At 39.2% G+C, this 22,109-nt stretch overlaps 2 protein-coding genes across 7 annotated transcripts; both read right to left on the bottom strand.

The window, feature by feature from the left end:
- Nucleotides 1-1,190: 1,190 nt before the first annotated feature.
- Nucleotides 1,191-3,272, bottom strand: RB195_017903 (uncharacterized protein; the record flags this gene model as incomplete). Of its 2 annotated transcripts, XM_064185098.1 has the most annotated exons (6): nucleotides 1,191-1,277; nucleotides 1,337-1,408; nucleotides 2,445-2,510; nucleotides 2,654-2,748; nucleotides 2,817-2,858; nucleotides 3,224-3,272. In XM_064185098.1, the coding sequence occupies 6 exons, from the start codon at nucleotides 3,270-3,272 to the stop codon at nucleotides 1,191-1,193; spliced, it is 411 nt and encodes a 136-aa protein (XP_064040979.1). The 2 variants fall into 2 exon arrangements, with proteins under 2 accessions (XP_064040979.1, XP_013300550.2); XM_013445096.2 differs by lacking the exon at nucleotides 3,224-3,272 and having other exon boundaries at nucleotides 2,817-2,910.
- Nucleotides 3,273-6,208: 2,936 nt separating this feature from the next.
- RB195_017902 (uncharacterized protein) lies at nucleotides 6,209-22,078 on the bottom strand (the record flags this gene model as incomplete). Of its 5 annotated transcripts, XM_064185097.1 has the most annotated exons (19): nucleotides 6,209-6,289; nucleotides 6,381-6,485; nucleotides 7,572-7,736; nucleotides 7,798-7,974; nucleotides 8,031-8,135; nucleotides 8,215-8,311; nucleotides 9,404-9,555; nucleotides 9,670-9,725; nucleotides 10,066-10,100; nucleotides 12,519-12,654; nucleotides 16,125-16,371; nucleotides 16,424-16,571; nucleotides 16,640-16,702; nucleotides 16,987-17,082; nucleotides 17,448-17,537; nucleotides 17,638-17,720; nucleotides 17,997-18,203; nucleotides 21,230-21,363; nucleotides 21,895-22,078. In XM_064185097.1, 19 exons carry the CDS (start codon nucleotides 22,076-22,078, stop codon nucleotides 6,209-6,211), a joined length of 2,361 nt encoding a protein of 786 aa, XP_064040974.1. The 5 variants fall into 5 exon arrangements, with proteins under 5 accessions (XP_064040974.1, XP_064040978.1, XP_064040977.1 ...); XM_064185096.1 differs by lacking the exons at nucleotides 10,066-10,100; nucleotides 12,519-12,654; nucleotides 16,125-16,371; ... (6 more) ...; nucleotides 21,230-21,363; nucleotides 21,895-22,078 and having other exon boundaries at nucleotides 9,670-9,714; XM_064185093.1 differs by lacking the exons at nucleotides 6,209-6,289; nucleotides 6,381-6,485; nucleotides 7,572-7,736; ... (9 more) ...; nucleotides 16,640-16,702; nucleotides 16,987-17,082 and having other exon boundaries at nucleotides 17,429-17,537.
- Nucleotides 22,079-22,109: the final 31 nt, after the last annotated feature.

Here is a 22,109-nt window from a genome sequence, read left to right as displayed (position 1 = left end):
GAACAGATTATTTATCTGAATGAAGAATCTAAGTGGGTTGCCAATAGGTTGGCAAAAGGTTCCATTGGCATACTTTTCTTCTTTTCATGATAACGCGCAAGTCATTTTGTTGTATTTCTGCGGTAGCGATTGCAGCCACAGTCGATAAGAGGTTTGGCTGTGGCTGATCGTTTATTTGAAACTGCTCCAGTCAGCCTTTCATACATGCGAGGTCGATAAATTATTACAAGACTTGTCTGTGAAGATAAAAACAATGAATTTACACATAGGCTAGTTGTAGACCAACAGTCTTGTTCACAAAACTCAAACGATTCTAAATTGAAGTCGAGTCGAATGCGAATTGCATACCCATAACGCCGTGCACTTCATCTTCTTTTGTTATTTTTTTTTTTTGGGAGAGAGATAAAGAAAGAGGTGCATAGTTCGAATGTTCTTTTGTCTTGAAACCTCGGCATATTCTGTCTGTGTTTTGTTGTAGTGTGCCTGCGAGGTTTTTAGATGGAACCTTTATTTGTGCCTGAAGTTTCGGCTTTTTCGCCTTCTTCAGAGGCCTAAATAGAGGATGACTGGAGCAATGCTAGCAATAAGGTAGATTACTTGTGTTAGATAGACTCAGCCTCGTAAATTTCCTCTTACGCTGCCTTCAGACACAGAAATATATCGCGAAATTGACGCTATTTGAGATCTCTTTATGGATAGCGGCAGGGATGTAGTTCACGAGTCCGAGTTTGATCACTAGCGTAATTACTCCCAATGATCCATGATTGTGCAGGTGAGGGAATTTCTGCTACTTATTTGAGTTGTATCAGACAACAACGGAATTGCCCACGTTCTGTCTCGTAACAAGTTGGAGCGTAAGAGACACGGGTACATCCAAGGCTGTTTCTCACTTTTTTCTGAACAACTACGACAACACAACTAAACCCATATATCCACGGAAGATTCCACCAACATCGTCAATTTCGTGATACGTTGAGTGTACTATGTTCTCCATAGGAACAAACAGACTAACAATAAATGAATGAAATGAAGCAGAGACAGAGGGTGCAAAGTATGGACTTTGTTCTTCCTAGAGCTTCACAGTTGTTGCAGTATATCAACGAAATAAAAATTTATCGCGCAACATTATTACAACCGGTAAAGGTGAGCACGCTAAAGATACACTACAATGCCACAGTTGAACACAGATCTCAATGTTTGCCTTTGACGATTAGAGGGCCAACATTGTCGCCGGTCTCATTGTTGTGTCTCGTATGTGCCCCGTCACAGTATGGGAACTAAATGAGACATTCATCAAACACGTGCAGCAATAGTTTTAAAATGGACCAAATATCACCTTCTCGCTCTTCCAGCAACGACAGAAGGCCTTCTTCTCGCCGATGTCCTCCATATCTACAGTATCGACAACCTGAATGAACCGACAATCAGGATATCATCAACACCAATTTAACAATACATAAGAAACTCGCAGAATTCAGAATTCGCGTGTGACTTATTATTCGTTACAATGGAAGAAACAAAAACGCACGGTGAAATTGTGAGAACTTAAAATTGTCTCACGATTTTCGTCCACCTTTGTAAAGTTTTATACTCATAAGAGAACAAAAGTGTAATCATAACGTAAGAGATAACGGTCCTTTCAAAGAGGTTCTGAATGTCAGTTCAAGAAAGCACATTCATAGTAACATGAACGGGTACTACGCATACCAATGCACAACTTCCAGCACCTGCCTATTAACAATATCCGTATAAATGCAAGAAAGTAGTACGACACAATCAGAAATACAGCCGACATTTTCGGAATTTCACATGATTTTGGTCGTGAAAGAGCCTGCAGAGGGAACTAGACTAAGCCGACTAGTTCACAGCAAGTTTGCACAAGTTCAATGCATTGTTTAAGAGCAACTGAAGATATGAACTCGTGGTAAGCGAAAAACTAAATCGCACAGCAATCACAGATAATCGGCCTTAGGCATTGTTTTCCCTGTTGGGCACCGGAAATCCCGGCTCCTTGGAAACCCAGCGGTCGATACGAATATAATCAATAGGGCGATGGCGCCGATGCTGTCAAGGATCGAATCTGCCGCTACTACCACCACAATACTCCCAACCACCTACAATTACACGGAAAATCATGAAAAATTTTAAAAAAAGCTTCCAGCTGCCTATCGGCGCCAACATATTATCGATTGTCGCTCTTCTGTGCGAGGGTAAAGAAATGTACAAGCCAGACAATCAATAGATGGCTACAAACGATACTTGAGCATTTGTACATGTACACGAAAGGGGTCGAGTAGTTATTACATCTTTCCAATTTTCTCCAATTTTCTGTCTGTAGATGATTTTCTTATTGAATATCAAGTCAATACAACCCCCTAACGGCTCTAGCACCGACAAAGACTGCATTTTCACAGAACACATACACATTAACTGTTATAACTGACCTTATCATTAGCCAACTGAACCTTACTGTTGACACGAGCCTTACGCAACGCAAGTTTGTACCCGATCTGAAATGATCAACATCAGCAACCTGTTCGCTCAATTGCTGCATTGGCCGCAGCGTAAATAAAAGATAGCTTAGTACCCGTATCACTTATTGCATACTCGAACCTTGATACTGGAGCGTTTCTATGAAACACAAATTACTCACAAAATAACCAAGAGCAACACCTCCTAGAACAAATCCAGCTGTATACAAAATACATTTTCCAGTGTGGCAGCTTGGCGCTTGTTGTGCAGTGCAAGCTGTAATAAATGAGTGAATGAGTGGGATAGATCCAAAATAAGAATGTAAATAGAAGTACAAAACATACCCATGTCTGGAGACGAATCCGAAGAAGAGAAGAATGTGGCCTGTGAATGAGGGGGATTAGCGGTGGTTTGAGATAGGAAAGAAAAACCACCCATAGTCATTTTACAGTCACGTAAAGCATTCAATGAACCCAGCAATCAATGCGAAACGAGTAAGTGGCTATAGGTATGTCAGTCGTCGTGTTCTTTTTGTGTGAGAATAGTTTTACACACAACGATGCGCAAAGAACAGCGCTGAGTACCGCGTAAAAACGTGCTAGAGCCACCCATCAAATGCGATAACAAAGTTTCACTGGTTAACGAACAGATTCTAGGTATTCTCTGCAAGATCGATAAAATTATCTAGATCGAATATTTGACTCGGTCTATCTAATAAGATATGGAAGGAAAGCGAGAAAAAAAAACTTATCAATAGCACAAATTGTCCACTGTAGCAAAACGGTAAAAGTGGCGATCATTGCGAAGACAGCAGTGAAGATAGAGACTAACTCCCACCGCAATAGTTGGAATGAAGAACAAAACTGAGGTAACAACCAACTTCTCCAAGACAGTAGATGATAAATCATGTTTTAATGTGATTTCGCCTTTTGATAAATCTGTAGCAGCCACTAAAGCCCGTTAATATGACATTATGCCGTATCAATACTGCAATCTATCCAAGAGAAACGGAAATCTTTCGTTGAATGAATGACGAATCTGCGAAAAGTGCTTTTCGTTGGGTTCTGATAATCACTGATATCTTCTTAGTGCGTCTCTCCATCTCGAAACACACAAGGATGTAAAATTATGATGACCGAATGTTCTCTTTTGCGGCGAGTTCTCTTTCACTAAAAACCTTTCACTTATCGATTTAAAGTCGAACAACGACGAAGTATACGATGTTGAGGTTTTCCCAAAAAAGTTTGAGGTGTAGATGGCGAGTGTGAGCGCATCGTCAATTTCGAGATTTACTCGAATCAAAAAGAACTGAAGATCGTTGCAACTGCGCGAGTGGCTGCGTAGTGTAGCGAGGGGGGAGCGGGGAGAGGGGGAGAGGGTGGAATATCGAGGTGGACTCTCACTAGTTCCACTCATTTTTGCAGTCCAATTGAAGTTAGCGATGGTCCCATCTTTAACTGCTCGCTTCGCGCACTTTACGCAACCGTGTCGGTGCACTTTACGCAACCGCAATGGGCCCATGTCATTCTGAACCGACTATATGCTGCCTTTAGAGAGTGATTATAAGAATTGTTTCCAATCACTGCCACAAGCGTGAGGGCTTTCCGTCATCACATTGGGATGAGCTATTAGTTCCACTATGCAGCACTTACAAAAGATCGAATGATTACTAGTGTAACAGCAGATCTGCTAAACCCTCATCTCAAACCTAGAAGCTCTCTGAAAATAAGCCTAGAATGCTGACAAATCTTTCCCCTGGATTTCTGAACGACAAAAGTACATTTGTGATGAAAAATGCTAGCCATCGGGCTCAAGAGGGAACCACAACGAATAGATTAATAAAAGTAGTAGAGGGATTATTCAAGCATATTAAGTTGCGAGGGTGCGAAGAACTAAATAGCATTTCAAAATACACTCATTATTTGAAGTATTTCACAAGTAGTGAGAGATCCACAGACCCCAAAAGTCACTTTTCGATGCGCGAAATTAGTGGCACTTACTTATCAATCTATGCAAAGCGAATACCATTCGATATTCATTTATTTGAAGGGAAAAGTGCGCCGAACAATGAGTTTTCGTAGAAATACACCGTTCATGAATTGTCGATTAAAAAACTCAGACTCAAAAACTCATTAAGAGAACAATCTTTTAAACTCGATATCGCAATCGTTATACATATTATATCCATATTCTCCTTTGGAGTGAATGCACTGCGAATAGGTTCAACGACACTTTTTCTACCGTTGCTTAATTTCACTTATTCTCGTAGCATCTTCGAAAGACAAGAGTGAATTTAAAATGTGATAATAGTCTCATACATCCGCAATGGATCTAACTATTCCAAACGTCAATGGTATGTTTGCTTTGAAAGCACCACCCCACAAATCTGAGGTGATACGGATTTCAGGTATAGTATTCTTATACGGGATAGTAGATTATGAAGAGGGGGTGATTCTGTCCATTTCTTCCTAATTGCCGTAAAAAACGGTCCGGAAGATGCGGCGCGTGCACAAGGCTGGCGCGCTCCAATCGAAGTCCTTGCAGGAAATAGCGCAGCGGAACGCTCGAAACCGTATCTCCTGGGTTGTTTTTACGCCAATTAGGAAGAATGGGACGGAATCACCCTTCCCTCCATAATCTACGATCCCGTATACGAATACTCCACCTGAAATCCGTACCACCTCAGATTCGGGTGTGATGCCTTTAAGCGAGAGGCAGACAACGAGACTTCACTTGGCTATATCCAGGAAAACAAACACGTGAACACCCCTATAAATGACATTGTGTGTGCTGTTGCACGGGTCGTGCACAAGTATACAGTTGCATGGAAGGAAAATGAGAAAATTGAATAAATGAAGGTATGAGCATATTTACTTTATTGCGCTGCTCGCGCGCAAACTGGAATGGCAGGGGAATCTTACTCAGGCCGCGTATTTCAGCAATGGAGCTGGTAATTTCACGTCAACCTCGTAAGAACGGCACGTTCGCAACCCGCGGCCGCTGTTATTTTTGAAGTAACATATGTGCAGACAGGACTTAAGCAACATGCTAACTTTGTACTGAAACTACCAACCATTTTTGAAACAAAGTTCAACAAGAAATTATCAAACAATCTCCGAAAGTGCAACGAGAACATCCATGACCAAGCTTAGGTGTCATATACCACTTAATTTACTTAATTGAAAGAAAAGCGCCATATAATGCTTTCTTCGTGGTAGAAAACTACTCAGAAAATCAAAGAAATATAGTGATGTCGTCAAGTGCAAGTCGAACGAAACCACCAGATGCAACATTTGATATAAAGCTGATCGTACAGCTAAATAGCACAAAAATAAAGAAGCAAATAAGTCTTCATCAGAGCAGAATCTTCCTGTGGAACGACACCTCTGGCGGTCTACCTTTCTCAACATTCTTAGAATAATACAATAATAACTACGAAATCTTCCTACTCAATATGCCCGTTATTACTATATATAGACTTATATATGTCAAACACCACTAGAAGTGAAACTAGGCACAGTCTATATCAGCAGCAAGAGTACCATGGTTTAATTTATACACACAACGAAACAGTGAACTCTTGGGAGATGGTTAAGGGTAGGTCGAGAATCATGGTCGGTTAATAGAAACACCGAGAGGTACAATATCACTTAAGGTATGTATATACGAATATCAATACTCAAATGGAAACAAAAACAATTTGACGAGAGAACACAGCATAAAAGCGTTGATGTGATTATACCGATGCCGTCGAATAAAACCCTAGAACATACTTGAAAAGTTCGTATACGGACCACGATAAGGCAGTAGCAGGAACCTAGGTAAGCAAACATTTAGAAAGCAACTGCATGAACATTCCACTTTCCTGATCACGTCAAGAACAACTGACAAATGAAATATTTCTCTACCTGGAAGATCACTCGTGCCTGCATGCCGCATGTGAAACCACCAAAACCTCTCTGTTGGTAAATTATTCGTACCGCATCCATGATACCCCGATAGCCACCAGTAGACTGCAAATAGTGTGTTCAGATACTCCTCGATTTCTTCTTGAAAAGGCACTACATCTTTTAAAACATGATTTAAGATTGAATTGAAAAGAAAGAGAGCAGAAAATACAGGATATGGGTAACGAGAACCTTATTTAGACGAATGCTCTGTAAAACAAATACTTTTCGTATTTAAGTGCCTCCGACCTTATAGATTTTCTTTTACAGAAGAGATCAGAGAGGAATAACATTCTAATACTCTGAATGTCGAGAGTAAAGTGCTCAGATTTCAGATTTTGACGAACACTCTTCAACATTCAACTTCCGATAGCGCTCAAGATATACGATCTTTCTTTAAAGGCAGCGTTCGCAGAAATTTTGGAGGTTGTGATCTTTTTCTAGGGACCAATAGATAGCGAAAAGGACGTCGATTCACGAATGGGACGGTGAAAATGTGCGGTTTTCCTAACTAAAAAAAAGTGCGCGTAAGCCATTTTGGCTAATACGTTTTCGGGGATTGACCATTTTTCGTTTCTGAATGTGCCAGAGTGAAGAATCACGCATTTTTACAGCAAAATCAGTGAACTACGTACCGACCTCTTTCTACTGCTAGATAGCTCACAGCCTCGATAATATCGGCGAACTCTTCCTTCAAGCATCATATGAACATGATTCAATGAGCTATAGTCTTTATTATGTTGGTTTTTGCAAGAGGAATGAGGAAAAATGCAACGGAAGAGTAACATTTTTAAAGAAAATTATTTAATCTGGGAAATAGGAAGCAGTGGTGAAACAGATATCTATGTCTTCTGCTTCTAAGTGTCAAATCCCAATGAGTAGAGGGAATTACATGGTGCAAAAGAGAGAAAGCGGTAAGTAGATTAGAAGCGAAAAGTGAATGTGGAACGAATAAAATTTAAAAAATCTCTTTCTGCTCCTATATCTGCTTTCAATTCTATTTTGCCCTGAGTCCGAACAATGTTTTCAAATAGTATGTAGAATGCAAAGTTGAGATAGCAATAATAAGGGGCTGTCATAGTCACTGAGAAAAAAAAACCACACAAAAATCTCAAAAAAATCAACCATTATAGATTGCATGGATAAAGATACCTTAAATAGGATGCTGCCTTTCTGACAAACATCAGGAGTTTGTTGTGTATTCAGTACAGTTTTTACGCAGTCCAGTGGTGTAGTGACGGCAGCCGCAAGTCCGCCTGCCATTCCTCCTGCTATCAAATGTGACTGGGGATCGTATTTGTGTCCAGGATTAAGGACCTATATCGAAAGTGTATGCAGGAGCACTTGGTGAGCAACTACTAATAAGATAATGTCATACATGTTGCCAAAACTCGTAGGTCATAAAATGGATCGACTGGAACGGGATACCCATAGCGATCTGCGTGGTGTAAGACCGATAAAATGCTGCCATTCCTTCACGTTGATATATACATCGCACACATTCCAGTGATGAACCATAAGGTGAAAACTGCATTTGCATGCGTTGTTTGACCACCTAAAAAAAGCAAAAATTTATTGAAGCAACACTTTGGAAAAGATGGAAAAAAGTACCTCTGCTGGGTTCATCACCGCGTCGTGAACAAGTGTCGCCAGGACTCCAGAAGCGCCGTAAGCTGCCGTATTCGCGTGACCAGCAGTATTCCCAGTAAGAAATCCCTAATATGTTATAATTTAAACATTAATAAATAGTAAAACGTTATTATCTTAAGATGTGGTGAAGGGAGTTATAATAAACCTTGCTCTTTTCGTACACAGTGAAATATAAGGCGTGCGCAGGCATGGAACCGGCGGCGACTGCATTCACACCACGCAATGGTCGCAGCCAGCCTTCTCTAGAAGTGTTATGGATAAAAAGAGATTTTTATTCTCACCAAAACCCAGAAGAGTTTTGAAATATGAATGTAGTTACAACTGATCCAATGCCTAATATTCAAAACTATTCCTTAAAAACAAGTAACTTTATCAACATTTGTATTGTTTATTGAAGTGGCTCATCTCGCCGGTGGTAAACGTAATCCCACCATTTCACGTCTTCTGCACATCCCCTTAAGGCCGAACACAACGAGGTCTAGGCTTATTTTAAAAACAGTGTCGTTCTCACCGTGGAGAATGTGATAGCTCCATTTGAGATTGGTCACGCATAAGTTATCAGCTACAGAAGCAACACTGTCGGATGCACCGTCGAGGATGTTACAGAGGAGTGTGGCACGAACTGGCCAACGTATAATCTAATCTTCACCTGACTTTGAGTTACAGTTACAAATGAAACGGAGTTACATCTCTTTTTTCACAGAGCAGTACTCGGTCCGGTAAAGCGCACAGCAACCGAGCATTTTTCTCACAAAGCATGCTGGGCGTCGATTGCTACCTCAATCGAGCAGCGTTGCTCGACGCGGACATTTGAATCAATTGAACAAGTCATTTCTGATAGTCTCGGTCATGTTTAAAACTCTGTCGTATATTCAGCTGGAAGTTCATCATTGTATGGTTGAGGAAAAAACAACCCTGCCAATTGCACAATTATAACAGTCGTCTACAAAGTCGTTAATTATGTTTGAAGGATTTAGTATTGATCCAACTTAGCTCACGCCATCAAAATCCGTTCAACGTTGGACTGCCTCATTTCCATGCAGTTACTTTGGAGGGGAGAAGAGAGACTATTCCCCGCAAGTGCAAATCAAACCTTGTTTGCAACTACACCAAACAACTATGTTGTCAGGCTAAAATATTTTCTATAGTCTGGTACCCATTCATAAGTGGAAAAATTAGAGGCGCACAAAATCATGGTAGTACTAGAACTTCTAAAATTGAAGCGTTCTTGGTATAATGTATAAAACTAGTTTCTCATCCACAAAATGGAAATTCTCTGGAACCAAGAATTTTTTTTTGAGTGAACAGCCAGAAATCAGAAATGAAAACCATGCCTTCGGACAATGCTCCATAACGAATGCATAGGAGTGGGACACTTAGTTTCAGGACAAGGACACAGGCTTTGCATTCTCGTCTTCACACTGTCGAATGGAAACATAACGCAGTGTTCTATGGCACCAGCCAATGCACCGGCGGCCAGATGAACCTGAAAACTTCGTATTCAAAAGAAGAAACCGCTTGATCAAGGAAGAACCAATCGACGACAAGTTCTAACCTGGAGAAAAGAAAAAATGCTGTCAAAACAATGTTTCTTACATACCTTAACATTATGAGTAGGCAAGCTCTCATATTCCTCTTCTCCCATGCTCTCCTGTGCTAAAGCAAGGATATAAGGCGCCTGATAAGCGCTGATTTCCAAAAAAAAAAAATCATTGAAAACATTGATATTCAGGTAGCAGACCATATATGTACAGTCAAGAGAAGTGATTTAAAAGAATTTATGAGTTCAATAATATCAAGCAACAATTGAGGCAAATGAAAACAATCTAACAACATAGTAACAAACTGAAAAATAAATTTACATAATAATATAACTATCTGTAGACTTTCTTCAAGAAAGAAAGGCGGTTCTTAAAGAAAAAAACCAATGTAGCAAATTTGCGTTATCACCAGTCTGGATCAGGTTTTCTTCGAAAAACGGCACAAAACTTATCACCTTCATTTCGTGTTACCTTCTGCCCTTCTTCAGTGCTGAAAGCATGCAAGATAACAAAACAAGTACGTGTAAACGTAGTTATATGAGTTGATAGTTGCAAGAAATGTGCTTTGGGGTTATCAATTGAGAAACTAAGTTTTAATGCACAGGATAATCTAATCAGGAGATTTAAATAGATTGATCAGGTACAGTTTACTCTAAGGTTTTGAATTGTTGAAGATTTGAGTCGAAAGAAGCTCTTAATGTAGAGAATTTTGGACCGGAAAGCACAACATAAACCCATAAATCCTAATGGTGGGGGAAGGTGGGGTGCAATGAGTATTTCCCTTTCTTTTGGTATATTTTATCAGTTTTAGATTTCCGCTAGCACCTAAGTTCTAGAAGTATTTCTTCTAGATGACACGCACACTAAAGGCATCTCTTTACAAATTTAACCAGCGAATTCTCTGCTTCACTGGTAACACCGCTTTTCAAACACAGATACTGACATGAGAAGGCAGGTGTGTTTAAAAACGCTTAGGCATCAAATGAAACGACTATCTAAGATAGCAAATAAAAAGGCCCTTCTTCACTTGATACAAAGACTCTTTCTTGACTTGATACGTAATAATATTCTAGTACAGTAGAATAATAGAAATTAGACTATAGAAGCCTAAGGACGTAAGCCTGTCGATTACCTTAGGAAGTACCTTAGGAAAGATTCTTGGGATAAGTAAAATTCTGATTAGTGTACATCAAAAACATTAACTGTTACTTTTCCACCGTCTATTTGGAAAAAATAGGCCAATATCAATAATGTCGATAATTGCCTGAAGTTACTTTCTACGACATAGCGGTCCGCATTCAAATATCCCTGCAGTTTTCGTCACAAACCGTAAGTGGTACGCTTGGAGCAAAATGACAAAAAAAAATGAAATTGATCATTGGTGTAAAATATTTCTGCGAATATACGTATCTGTGATCAGTTCAACAGGCTCCTAGGATTAAAGTTCTGTATACGGTATACAGTAAAGTTCCGCATAGTTCCGTAAATATAAGATACAAAAGACATACAATCATTGCCTAGGGTCATGTTTCACGTCTTCGCCTTGTTTCGCTCCACACCACCACTCATTACAGCACTGTTCAATACGTTGTTCCGTCCTCTTGTTCAACTGTTGCGTCTGTGAAATTTCATCACCCGCTCTTACTCTAACTTCCCCAAGTGCGATGTACTGTGTAATCTTGTGGCCGTCAACAGACCGGTCTTCTTGATCTCTGAGAATCCGTGGAGGTCCGCGTCAAACGGGCGGACGAACAATTTTGTGCCTCATATAATAGTAGGTTATCGTAAAGACCTCGTAGTGTTGATGATCATAATTAATCGTGAAGTTTTGTTATTAGACGGGAAAGCAAGCTGTTGCGTTTTTTTACCACTCATAGCATGCAAAAATCGGACGATTTTTGAGCGGTTAAAACGCAGATCAGTGGTAAGTCCACATTTATTTCGTAGGAATCTGTAGTATTCTCTAGAAAGTGCTCACCATGCTAACAGCAGAATGCACTGCTGCCCAGTCGACTAGTATAGAATAGTAAAAAAAGAATTCACAGCACTTTTTGATGCTGTGAATTCTTTTTTTTTACTATGTTATACTACGTAATTCATTTTACATACCTTCACATCACTACTTTTCAAGGCTTAAGGAAATGCTCTCGCTCCGGTTTTGGTAAAGGACCCGTTTTGAGTTAATAATTAATAATTCGAAAAGAGAGACATTTCAAAGGCTCATAATTTGTTTAGTTTTCGATATAGTGAAGGTTTAGAGGGCTTCTAGTACTGTCAAAGTTGGAGCAGAAACAATGGCGAAAACCATGGTAAATCCCTAAGATAAAAAACAATCTGCGATTATATCGCAAATATGAAAAAGTGGTGGAAGAGCAGAGATAGTAAAGGAATTTTTAAAGCTTGCAACATCTCGAAATGGAAATGAATTTGAAGCAGATGATTCCTCAGAAAAGCGTTCTAAATGACCACGGTTGCGAAGATAATGACAGAAGGAAGATTTAATCGAAGGTATCGTGAAAGCTACGAAAATCTCTTGGACAAGTATCTAACGAAATCAAAGTCTCAGAATTAAATGTCCGTCATATTCCGAACGGTGTCATTGACATGTCGAGGGATGAAAAAAAAATTACGTAGTTTGCTGCATACAGCTGACTGTACTGTAACAAGTGCCAATTTTACAACTGTTCAAAACGTGTATTCATTTCCTGGACGTCTTATTTCTATAGGGCGGATTTTACACCATCTTTTAAACTGCTCGGAAACATGAAACTGCAGCCATTTGCACATCCTCACGATAGGAAAAGTTTCCTATTCACTTGGCCGACCTGCACTATTTCGTTACAGTTTCGTGCTCTCCACGAAACTGTAATGAAATAGTGCAGGTTATGTGAGGAAAAAAAATCCAAACCTCTCAAACAGCAATGGAACAACGGGATCAGCCGCCTCCTCCTCCTTTGTTAGGCGCACGAAAAGTGGATGTCGAGAAAGATGACATGCCATCCATTCGTGTAACTCTTCAACGTCAGTGATTGTGTACACTAATCCTGCAGTAAAAAAAGAACGAAAAATGGTTATTTACGGGAATGAGACCACAAGAATTTTATATGTCAAAGTAATCACGAGCAACAGGATGATGTCATGATTTCAAGGTCCTTTACATGAGTACTAACCTTCGGAGATGATTTTTAAAAAGGATCCAAGTGATGTCACTGACTGAACTTTAAAAGGTCACCAGAACATGTGACACATTGTTAAGAAAAGTACATTACAATCGTCATTGCATATTTATGGTATAAGAATTCTTTTTCAGGGATGACGAATGTCAAAACAAACATATGCAACAACTGCAACGTCAAATCTCCAACACAACATTATTCATGTTGCAGTTGTAACAAACACAAAATGAACGGCTGTGCTCGAAGTGGCGCAATGGGACCTTCGGTCAGTAGGTCTCCGAAGTGCGATCGGAGTTGGGTGAGGGTGTTGAAAAGTTTGAAAAAAAGCAGCTAAGCTGGTGAAATGTTTGAACAGCCTAAAGTAACCTCGTAAAAGAATAATAAATTATAATGGAAGTGTTCTATGAGGCAGATCTTAACTGACTTTTAAAAAAAATGTAATGAAATAGATAACACCCCTGAAAACGAATAGAAACAACTTGTTCTGTAGCAGCAACACAGAAATAAAAGTTTTTAGTATTACATGAACAGAGAAAAATCTGATGCTTTGGAGAATGGCAAAATATCAATTACGACCAAAAAAGAACTAAAACTTCATAATTTTGTCAAAATTTGCAAGAAAAAAAAACACAACGGTGGAATCATTGAAGTAAAAGGATGTCAAAATAAAACCAGAAGGAAATAAAAAAGTGCAGTGAAAGCAAAACACTACCTGAGACTGCAGATACAAATAAGAAATACTAGCCAGCAAAGAGAGCAGATGCAAAAACTCGATGAAAAAAGCAAGTCTGTGTCACTGGGTGATAAGATGAGACGAAGAAAGATAAGGGAGCCTGCATGTTGCTCAAACAATCGCCGTTGCGGTATAAAATATTGGGAATAAAAGAAAGAAGAAAATCCGTTACTGAATTCCTCATCATTTAAAAAAGCGAAGTTTCTTTCGCGAAACCAAGAAAAAGACACGGGAAGGAGTGGGACAAAGGATAAAGTGTCTGGCGTTAGTCAATTCGCTCAGAATGCGCCACTACGTTCACTTCAATTCAGAATCATCTGGGGTTCACAAACGCGTGCCTAGTCTATGCAATGACTTGCGGAGGCTAGCCGATGTATCATGTCAGTGTTTTTATCCTCCCAGACAAATCTGGTTCCAATTTGTCGACCCTGGATGGATGAAAGACTTGGTGAGCACTAGGGCGGATTGGAACCTCCGATCGATCGTGAAGACAGAGGAACCTCTTGCCGACTGCGCTACATCAGCCACTGGTGAAAAGAAACAAAACGGTCTATCAAAATAGACTTTTGATTTCAACACTGTTTCTTTAAAAAAGACGTAATATTAAAATAAAAAGGCGACCAAAGAGCGAAAGACGTGCCCAGATAAATATATAAAAACTGTCCAATGGACCTTAACTTTGTGAAGCTCGGACGTGGTTGAGAGTGAACAATGAGACAGCACTAATGCTCATGTAAAGCTAGTTTTCTTGAACATGAACTCATACCCACGGTGCAGTTCTTATACGTTTTTTTCACATCAACCTCGTTGGAAACGTGCGCGCTAATCCTCTCCACTTTTTGTACGCACCAAATCTCAATTCACTTTAATGCTACTCAACAAAGATTTAGTTGATGATTTAAAACTTGTGTGGGAATGGAACTTTACATAGACTTCAGCAAGATGTATATTGTTTAAACTTCTTCACGCAGTATGATTATCAAATCATAGTAGTGTTTTGCAAGTTTCTTTTCGAAAACGACAAACTGGAACTGAAAGTAACGGTGATAGTGTGAATGTAGTAGTAAATGCAACTCATTTTAACCACACATTTAACGTAATTCTTCCCTCACTTGTGGACTTGTACCCTTCCTTTAAAGACAGCACATCAAGAAAAAGACGCTGTTGGTATCTCCCACGAACAACATAGAGTTCGGGGTGTTAGTTACTATTAGGAACGTGTTCTCGCTCAATTCCCCCCAAATGTCCTGAAAAAACGGCGTGTGAAACTTCTGTGACACAAGCGCAACCCTTGTACACGCTCCAAGCCGTTTTTCAAAACGATTAGGGGGAATTGAGCGTGAACACGCTCAGACTCGCAACCCACACCTTCAACACTACATTGTCCATGAGAGTTCATAACGTCATCATTCCGTGATATGCTGCTTTTAAATTCCGAATAGCATCTGACACAGAGTGTGGAGAGAGAGTTTTTTTTTAACTCTCTTCTACACGATCAGCGAACAATGTCTTTCAAAAAATATAAAAGTCTTGCAGCCAAAATGGTCAGAACCTTACCTTACAACTCTCTAAAAATTCGACATGGATATAGTGGCATCTCAATGAACTTAGGACATTAGGATAGATTAAAAGCAAGGAGAGAAGTCCGACGGATGAACGAGAAGAAATGAAAAAAGAAGGACGCATGCGGAAGAGTACAACTTCCTTGTTTTTGCAATCACTTCAGCATGAAGATAGGAATCGCAACGCAGAAAATCATTTTGCAACGCAAAATTGATGCAACGTTCAACATTTCTAAAATATAAAGTACCGAATGAAGTCAGATTCGCTCAAAAACTGAACAAGGCCGGTAAAATCGAGAAAACTGCGTACGACGTGCTCCACATCCCAACTATAGAAATTTCGGAAAAGAGAAACACGTTTCTTCGGCTTAAAGGGGAGAAAAGACATAACGCAGATTAGCCTAATCAAAATTTACTCTCGTCAAAAAATATACAACAGTGACAGAGCCTATTAGTTGAGAAAGATCACAAAGTCAGAAGTCACTCATTCCGTTCTACTTTTTGAGAAATTTGTAGGTTAAGGATCTAGAGAAGATGCGATTAATATGGTCAAAAGAGAGAAAATATAAGATGTAGGGAACCCCATTGTAGGATTTAGAGGCCAAAATATGGAAGCAAACGAGGTTTTCCGCACAAGACCACCTCGGTCACGGTGCTCCACTTCCCCAGGTATTTCATCCTGAAGAATTTACACCATGACACCACATGACACAAAGCTCCCAATGCAAATTTTGCAGGAGAAATTCGTAGGGATTCACAGAAAGGATTCTGAGAGATTTTTACAGTATCCTACGCAAATCCTCAAAATATACTTGTAGCAGAAGTTTAGAATACCCCTGAACTTCAGAAATGAAGAAGGGACGGAGCTTCCTTTCCAACAGTTTTTTTAAACTTTAAAGAGTGTTCCCTACAGTATAAACTTTGACTGGAAAAGAAAATATCATTATTCTGTCACGATAGTTCAAAATTATTTGTTTCCCTGCTCCAATTTTTCGATGCTACTGATTTCAAACGAAGCAAAAAGAGGAAGAAAAATGACCAACCACCGGGCCTAAGAACGTAGGCATATTCAGCTAGCAGTCCTGGTGTAATTATTCGCCACTTGTGTTTTTTGTTCTTGAAATGTGGATCAGGAAAAAGGAAGAACATCTTTGACAGTTGATGCTTGTGGAAGTAATTTGGCAAGTATTTCATCGCATTCGATCTTAGACATGCCACATTGCGGAAACCTCTTGGATCCGAAGACCGCAAACGAAGAGCCTTAATCTTCTCTTGGACGAAATCTGAAACCTGTAAAGCATTCAGTTGGGCTAAGTGCTCCACACCAGCGACATATACTAACCTTCACACGTATTTCGAGCCCAACCATCAAGACTTCTGGAAACATGGGAGAGAGCTTCATTAAAAGGCCTCCATAACCGCATCCTACATCAGCAAACTCGACTTGCCTGCCTCCGGCGAAGTCTCCATACAACTTCTTCCAGTCCATACTATAAAGCAGTTCAAATAGATAGACTTATTACATAGACATTCTACAAGAAAACTAATCAAAATGTACTCTTCAGGCGTTCGTGGGTACTCAATATCGTGATCAGAGTGGGGATTTGAGTGGGCTCGCTGCCTAAATTTCCTATATTTTAATTTCACAACAGACAATCGTCTTGGAAGGTCGTTATTGCCGTGTTTATCAATGTCCTAGTCAATAAAAAAACAATACTCTTTGAATGTTAGATACACCAACCGCGCCAAGCGCACCACTTTCCAATTTTCAAAAAGTGTTCGCGCCCGCAAAGGAGCTCAAAAGGGTATTGTCGCGTGTTGCTAAGACCGCAAAGTAGGGCTACGGCAACAGCGAATTTACATATTTACTTGATTTGTATGCTTTTAGAACTTTCAACACCTTACCTGTAGAATTTCTTTTGAGGCATGTCTGGAAAAGCTCCATTTGAAATGCTAGCTTCTGGGATTCCTTGTTGCACGTCCATTTGTTGAACCGCAAAACTACACTTGGTTTACATCCGTGCACCTTCCAACTTATTAACATGTGAGGAACACAAATGGCGAAAATCGCAGCGAAAGTTCCATAAACTTCAACAAGGATCACATATTTATCTTTTTACACAAAAAGAAATCTAAAGAATTAGGACATAAAAAAGAGAAGAAAGAAAAACCATGTTAAGAAGACCCGCACAATAAACCAGACTCGTCCCTACACATTAATTGTAAACATAATTATTTTAACATTAGGAGTACAATGAAAATATAAACAATGATGAAATGCGATACACTAACTATCTGCATTACAGTTGCAATTAGAAATAGTACACTTCACACATATCAGAAAAAATTACTTCATTTTTACCCACTCTTTTTGCCCAGGACAACGTATCACAATGCTGCCGTGTTCGCCGTACCGAACTTGTGGAACAAACGGTTTCTTGATGTCAGATTTGAGGCTAAGAACATTTTGAAATAACAAAATGTCTTCTTGGAAGGACAAGGTATGACTGACAAGCGAACGAAAAATAGCTTACAAATACATATAGAAGTACAAACCTTTCTTCCAAACGTTTTAATGTGGAAGCTGAGGGGTAGAAAATCTCTTCAGGATCCAAATCATACCAACTGAACTCCTCCGTCTGAAAAATAGAGAGGAGAACATACAAATTGAAGATTGAAAAGATCCTCCCCATTAGAGGCCCTTTATGCTCAATGACACGAAATGTTTTCCTATCGGAGTGCATCCAGTCATAAAACGCATAAATACTACTTTCTTAAAAAATTATAGCTTCCTATACTTCTCAAATTATATATGTGGAAAGTGCTAGTGGTTTCTTCAAGATAAAAATCCACTCGCTGAAACAATATACTTTGTTTTTTTTTGCATTCCAAGGAGACTGGGTAAAATAACGTACTCTTCCGCCCGGATTGATCAAAGTTCCTTCCGGAAGATTCGCAAACTTGATGGTGGCAAGGCAATCTTTGTTTGTACACTCCATTATCTTTCGACCGTCCAAGCGTCCAGGATTCACGACACGCACACGTCTGCATCCGCAATGTTGACAAGACTTTGCAAGATGTGCGTAGGCATATCCAGGTGAAAGAGTAGATGAGTGAGTATCCTAAACAATCGTTACTATTATTGATCTTTGTAATATTGAAAACTGTAGCGTACTTCGCTTCTCGGGCTTGAAAACGTTGAGCCTATCTAGGCAGCTACTACTCAAACACTAGAGCTATGTATGTACAGAAACAGATGAGAACTGAGCAATTTACTTTTCTTCGATTTATTCTCCGATTTTGCATTTTCTTTTGGTTAAGTCTACTGTATATAATCCAAAATAATGTAGGAAATGTGATTATGTTTAAGAACCAGGGAAAATGCAGAAAGAAAGTCTGCAGTTTTAGATTTATCAAAGAAGTAGACAAGAATTTGGCAAGAAACAAGAACTATTTGAATCGAATTAGCTCGATTACAACGTTTTCTGGTTAAATCTCTTCAAGTTTTCAAGAAAAGAAAACTACTCTGAATATAGCAAGTTTCCTCGCAGCTGCTCACACAACTGCCTCGAGCTTCATGTTGTTTTGACCCGACTGTACAACCATTTGTAATTTCATCACATGCTTATTATTTCGACAATATAGATCAACCATAACTGGGAATAGACTCACAACTTGTGTTCCGAAGGGTGATTAAAATTCGTTACAGCTACGACAAAAAAATGCGTCATAGTAGTTATGTCGTATAAAACTAAGATTAGGTGTAGATGCTAACGAACCCCCCGTCTGCTCCAGTGCAGTCCGAACGCACCTTAGTGCGGGATCTCCGATTAATATGACGTCATTAAAATTATTCTTGTTTAATATGTATTGAGCTCAATAGTAATGCTTGCTTAATTCACGTATACAGTGGCGGACAAAAGTTTAGCAGTTTTTTCTTCGCGTTTTTGCTCTGGTTTTTCATTTTCTTCCGGTTAGATCTAGTAAATACATTTGAAAATAATGCCTGAAATGCGATTCCGTCCAAAAATGGCAAACAATGCAGAAAGAAAGTCTGCAATTTTAAATTAATTGGAAATTGGACGGGCAAAAAGTTCAACAATTTCTCAGTTCTTGTATTGTTTGCGTTAATTTTGCCTTTTTTTTTTTGGTGCTCTTTTTTCTTAACAAATTCCTTTGTTTCACATATATGTGAAAAGCCATTGCTCTTAACGTGCGAAATTCATAATAATCATCAGAGCTTCGGGCACAGAAAAGAAAAATTACTTCTTCCTTATAATGTTTACCCAAGCATTGTTATTGAAGTTCGTCAATGTTATAAGATTTAGAAAGTTCCGGAGAATATTTCTAGAAGTGGGCGACCAAAGAAAACAACCGAACCGATTGATATCAACAGTCTTAGAGAAATTTGTAATAATCCGTATCCAACCAATCGATGTTCAAAAAAAAAGATCTGACTAAATTTTGAAAGATTTCCTTATTTCTCCCAGGACTGTCCAGTGTTGTTCATATGCTGGCGAGTTTGGTAATAAACTCTATAAGAAACGGTTGGTGTCCATGAAGAATAGGATAGCCTTTGCAAAGCCGCACTTGCACTGAAAGGGACAGGGATGTGGAAATATGCTATTCAGTGATTGGTCAAAGTTTGTGATAAACGGACTTATTCTCGTTGTCCAATCGACACTAAATTCAGTCCTAAATATCAAATTCCTGCTACGAATTAATCTTTTTGGGTTCAGGACGATTTTGCGAATGCTACTCAGGTACTGATTTCTATTCTTCTATAGTGTAGAAGATGACAGAAGAGCAATAAAATAAGGCAAAAGCAACGCAAACAATACAAGAACTGAGAAATTGTTGAACTTTTTGCCCGTCCAATTTCCAATTAATTTAAAATTGCAGACTTTCTTTCTGCATTGTTTGCCATTTTTGGACGGAATCGCATTTCAGGCATTATTTTCAAATGTATTTACTAGATCTAACCGGAAGAAAATGAAAAACCAGAGCAAAAACGCGAAGAAAAAACTGCTAAACTTTTGTCCGCCACTGTATACGTGAATTAAGCAAGCATTACTATTGAGCTCAATACATATTAAACAAGAATAATTTTAATGACGTCATATTAATCGGAGATCCCGCACTAAGGTGCGTTCGGACTGCACTGGAGCAGACGGGGGGTTCGTTAGCATCTACACCTAATCTTAGTTTTATACGACATAACTACTATGACGCATTTTTTGTCGTAGCTGTAACGAATTTTAATCACCCTTCGGAACACAAGTTTTGAGCCTATTCCCAGTTATGGTTGATCTATATTGTCGAAATAATAAGCATGTGATGAAATTACAAATGGTTGTACAGTCGGGTCAAAACAACATGAAGCTCGAGGCAGTTGTGTGAGCAGCTGCGAGGAAACTTGCTATATTCAGAGTAGTTTTCTTTTCTTGAAAACTTGAAGAGATTTAACCAGGAAACGTTGTAATCGAGCTAATTCGATTCAAATAGTTATGGTAGACCAAATTGGGTCGCATTAGTTTTCGAATGATGATCATGTCTTCTCAGTGGAATGAACCGTGCAAATCGCCGCTCATCCTATTTGCACAAAGAAAGATCAGATATCAGCGGTTTCAAAAATGTCAATGTCGTTAGCAGATCCTTCACGTTCAATCACGCTCACGTTTACCTTCGAACAAAATGTAGATTTGAACGGTGAATGAATTCAAATGTTTCTTTCACCCTAAAGTAGCATTCTTGAGGAGCAAACTCATGAAAAAAGTTAATCAGCTCCCGAATTCTACATCATGCAAAAAGTAAACATACGAAAATGGCTATAGATGAGATCGAGATCGAATGAGGCAACATGGGATGAGACCACCGCTTTCCTCCATGCAAAGGGCGATCTTGGGAGCTGCCATTTTCAATGGTAGTTCTCTCTATTTCAAACGTATTACCGATTATATTATTACTTCAACCGCATTCGTTGTATATTACCCTCTCAGCTTGTTCGCAACCAGATAAAAAAAGAAGACAAGAGTTCTACCATATATTTTTGAACATAATGCACTCAGGTACTTTATGTACAACATTTTTCCAACTTCTTCATGCTGCCAATGCAAAAGTAAATAAGTGTTGGGAGAAAGAAACTTACGGAGTGAGAATTTTTCGTCTTGGATTTCTTATTCTTCGAATTCGAGGATTCATTCGCATGTGTTTTGTTCCCTGCTGCTGTCGAAGGTGGAAACTGAGGTTGTGACTTTGTCAGAAGTTCGAGGCGAAGCTCCTCTAAAATACCATGTATTCGCGCTTTGACAACGTGTGACCTCTAACAACTGAAAAATAAAGTAGCTGATTTGTGCAATCTAACCCACATCCTTTATTTACACATTGTTTCAACAATTTTGAGAAAAAAAAGAGTAACATGAAGTAGTAATCGTGACAGATTTCAGAGCTGAAAGCTTCAAGTATGGCTGACTGAGGATATCATCCCTTTCTGAGTCAGCAACAAGAGTAGAAAGCTCTATTGTTAGGAGCAAAACATTTTAATGTCGACCGTCTTATCTACAGTAACGGATGATACTGCAACAAGCAGATGAAAATATAGATATACCAGGCAAGCAATGACGATCGCCTAGATTTAATTAACCATATTACCTTCATGGAAAAGCAAAGTGAAGATCGAAGCAGTGTGCAACATTGGGAATTGAGCACATTACGTAAAGAGTATCATTAGAACATTTGTATAGCACAAAGTAGGAGTCGCATGTACATTGGAACGTCAAATAATACTGCAAATATCAACTCTCAAGAACAAACCTACGCTCTTTCGTCCAGGCTTACCAACACCGATCACCTCCGGTCGGCTGAGTTTACGATTAAGTCGAAACGAATTCAATTTAGCCTTCTCAAAACTTGTGAGCAGCTCCACTTGGGAACAACTAATGCTTATTTGCTCTCCGGGCTCATCTGATCCTACTCGGAACAACAGAGACTCAGACATGGTTCTGAAACTCAAACAGGTCTAAATTGCT

Source organism: Necator americanus, chromosome II (genome assembly GCF_031761385.1).
Source record: "Necator americanus strain Aroian chromosome II, whole genome shotgun sequence".
NCBI classification, from domain to species: Eukaryota; Metazoa; Nematoda; class Chromadorea; order Rhabditida; family Ancylostomatidae; genus Necator; species Necator americanus.
Note: the sequence above shows the minus strand (reverse complement) of the source record. Positions and strands in the feature narration are given on the sequence as shown.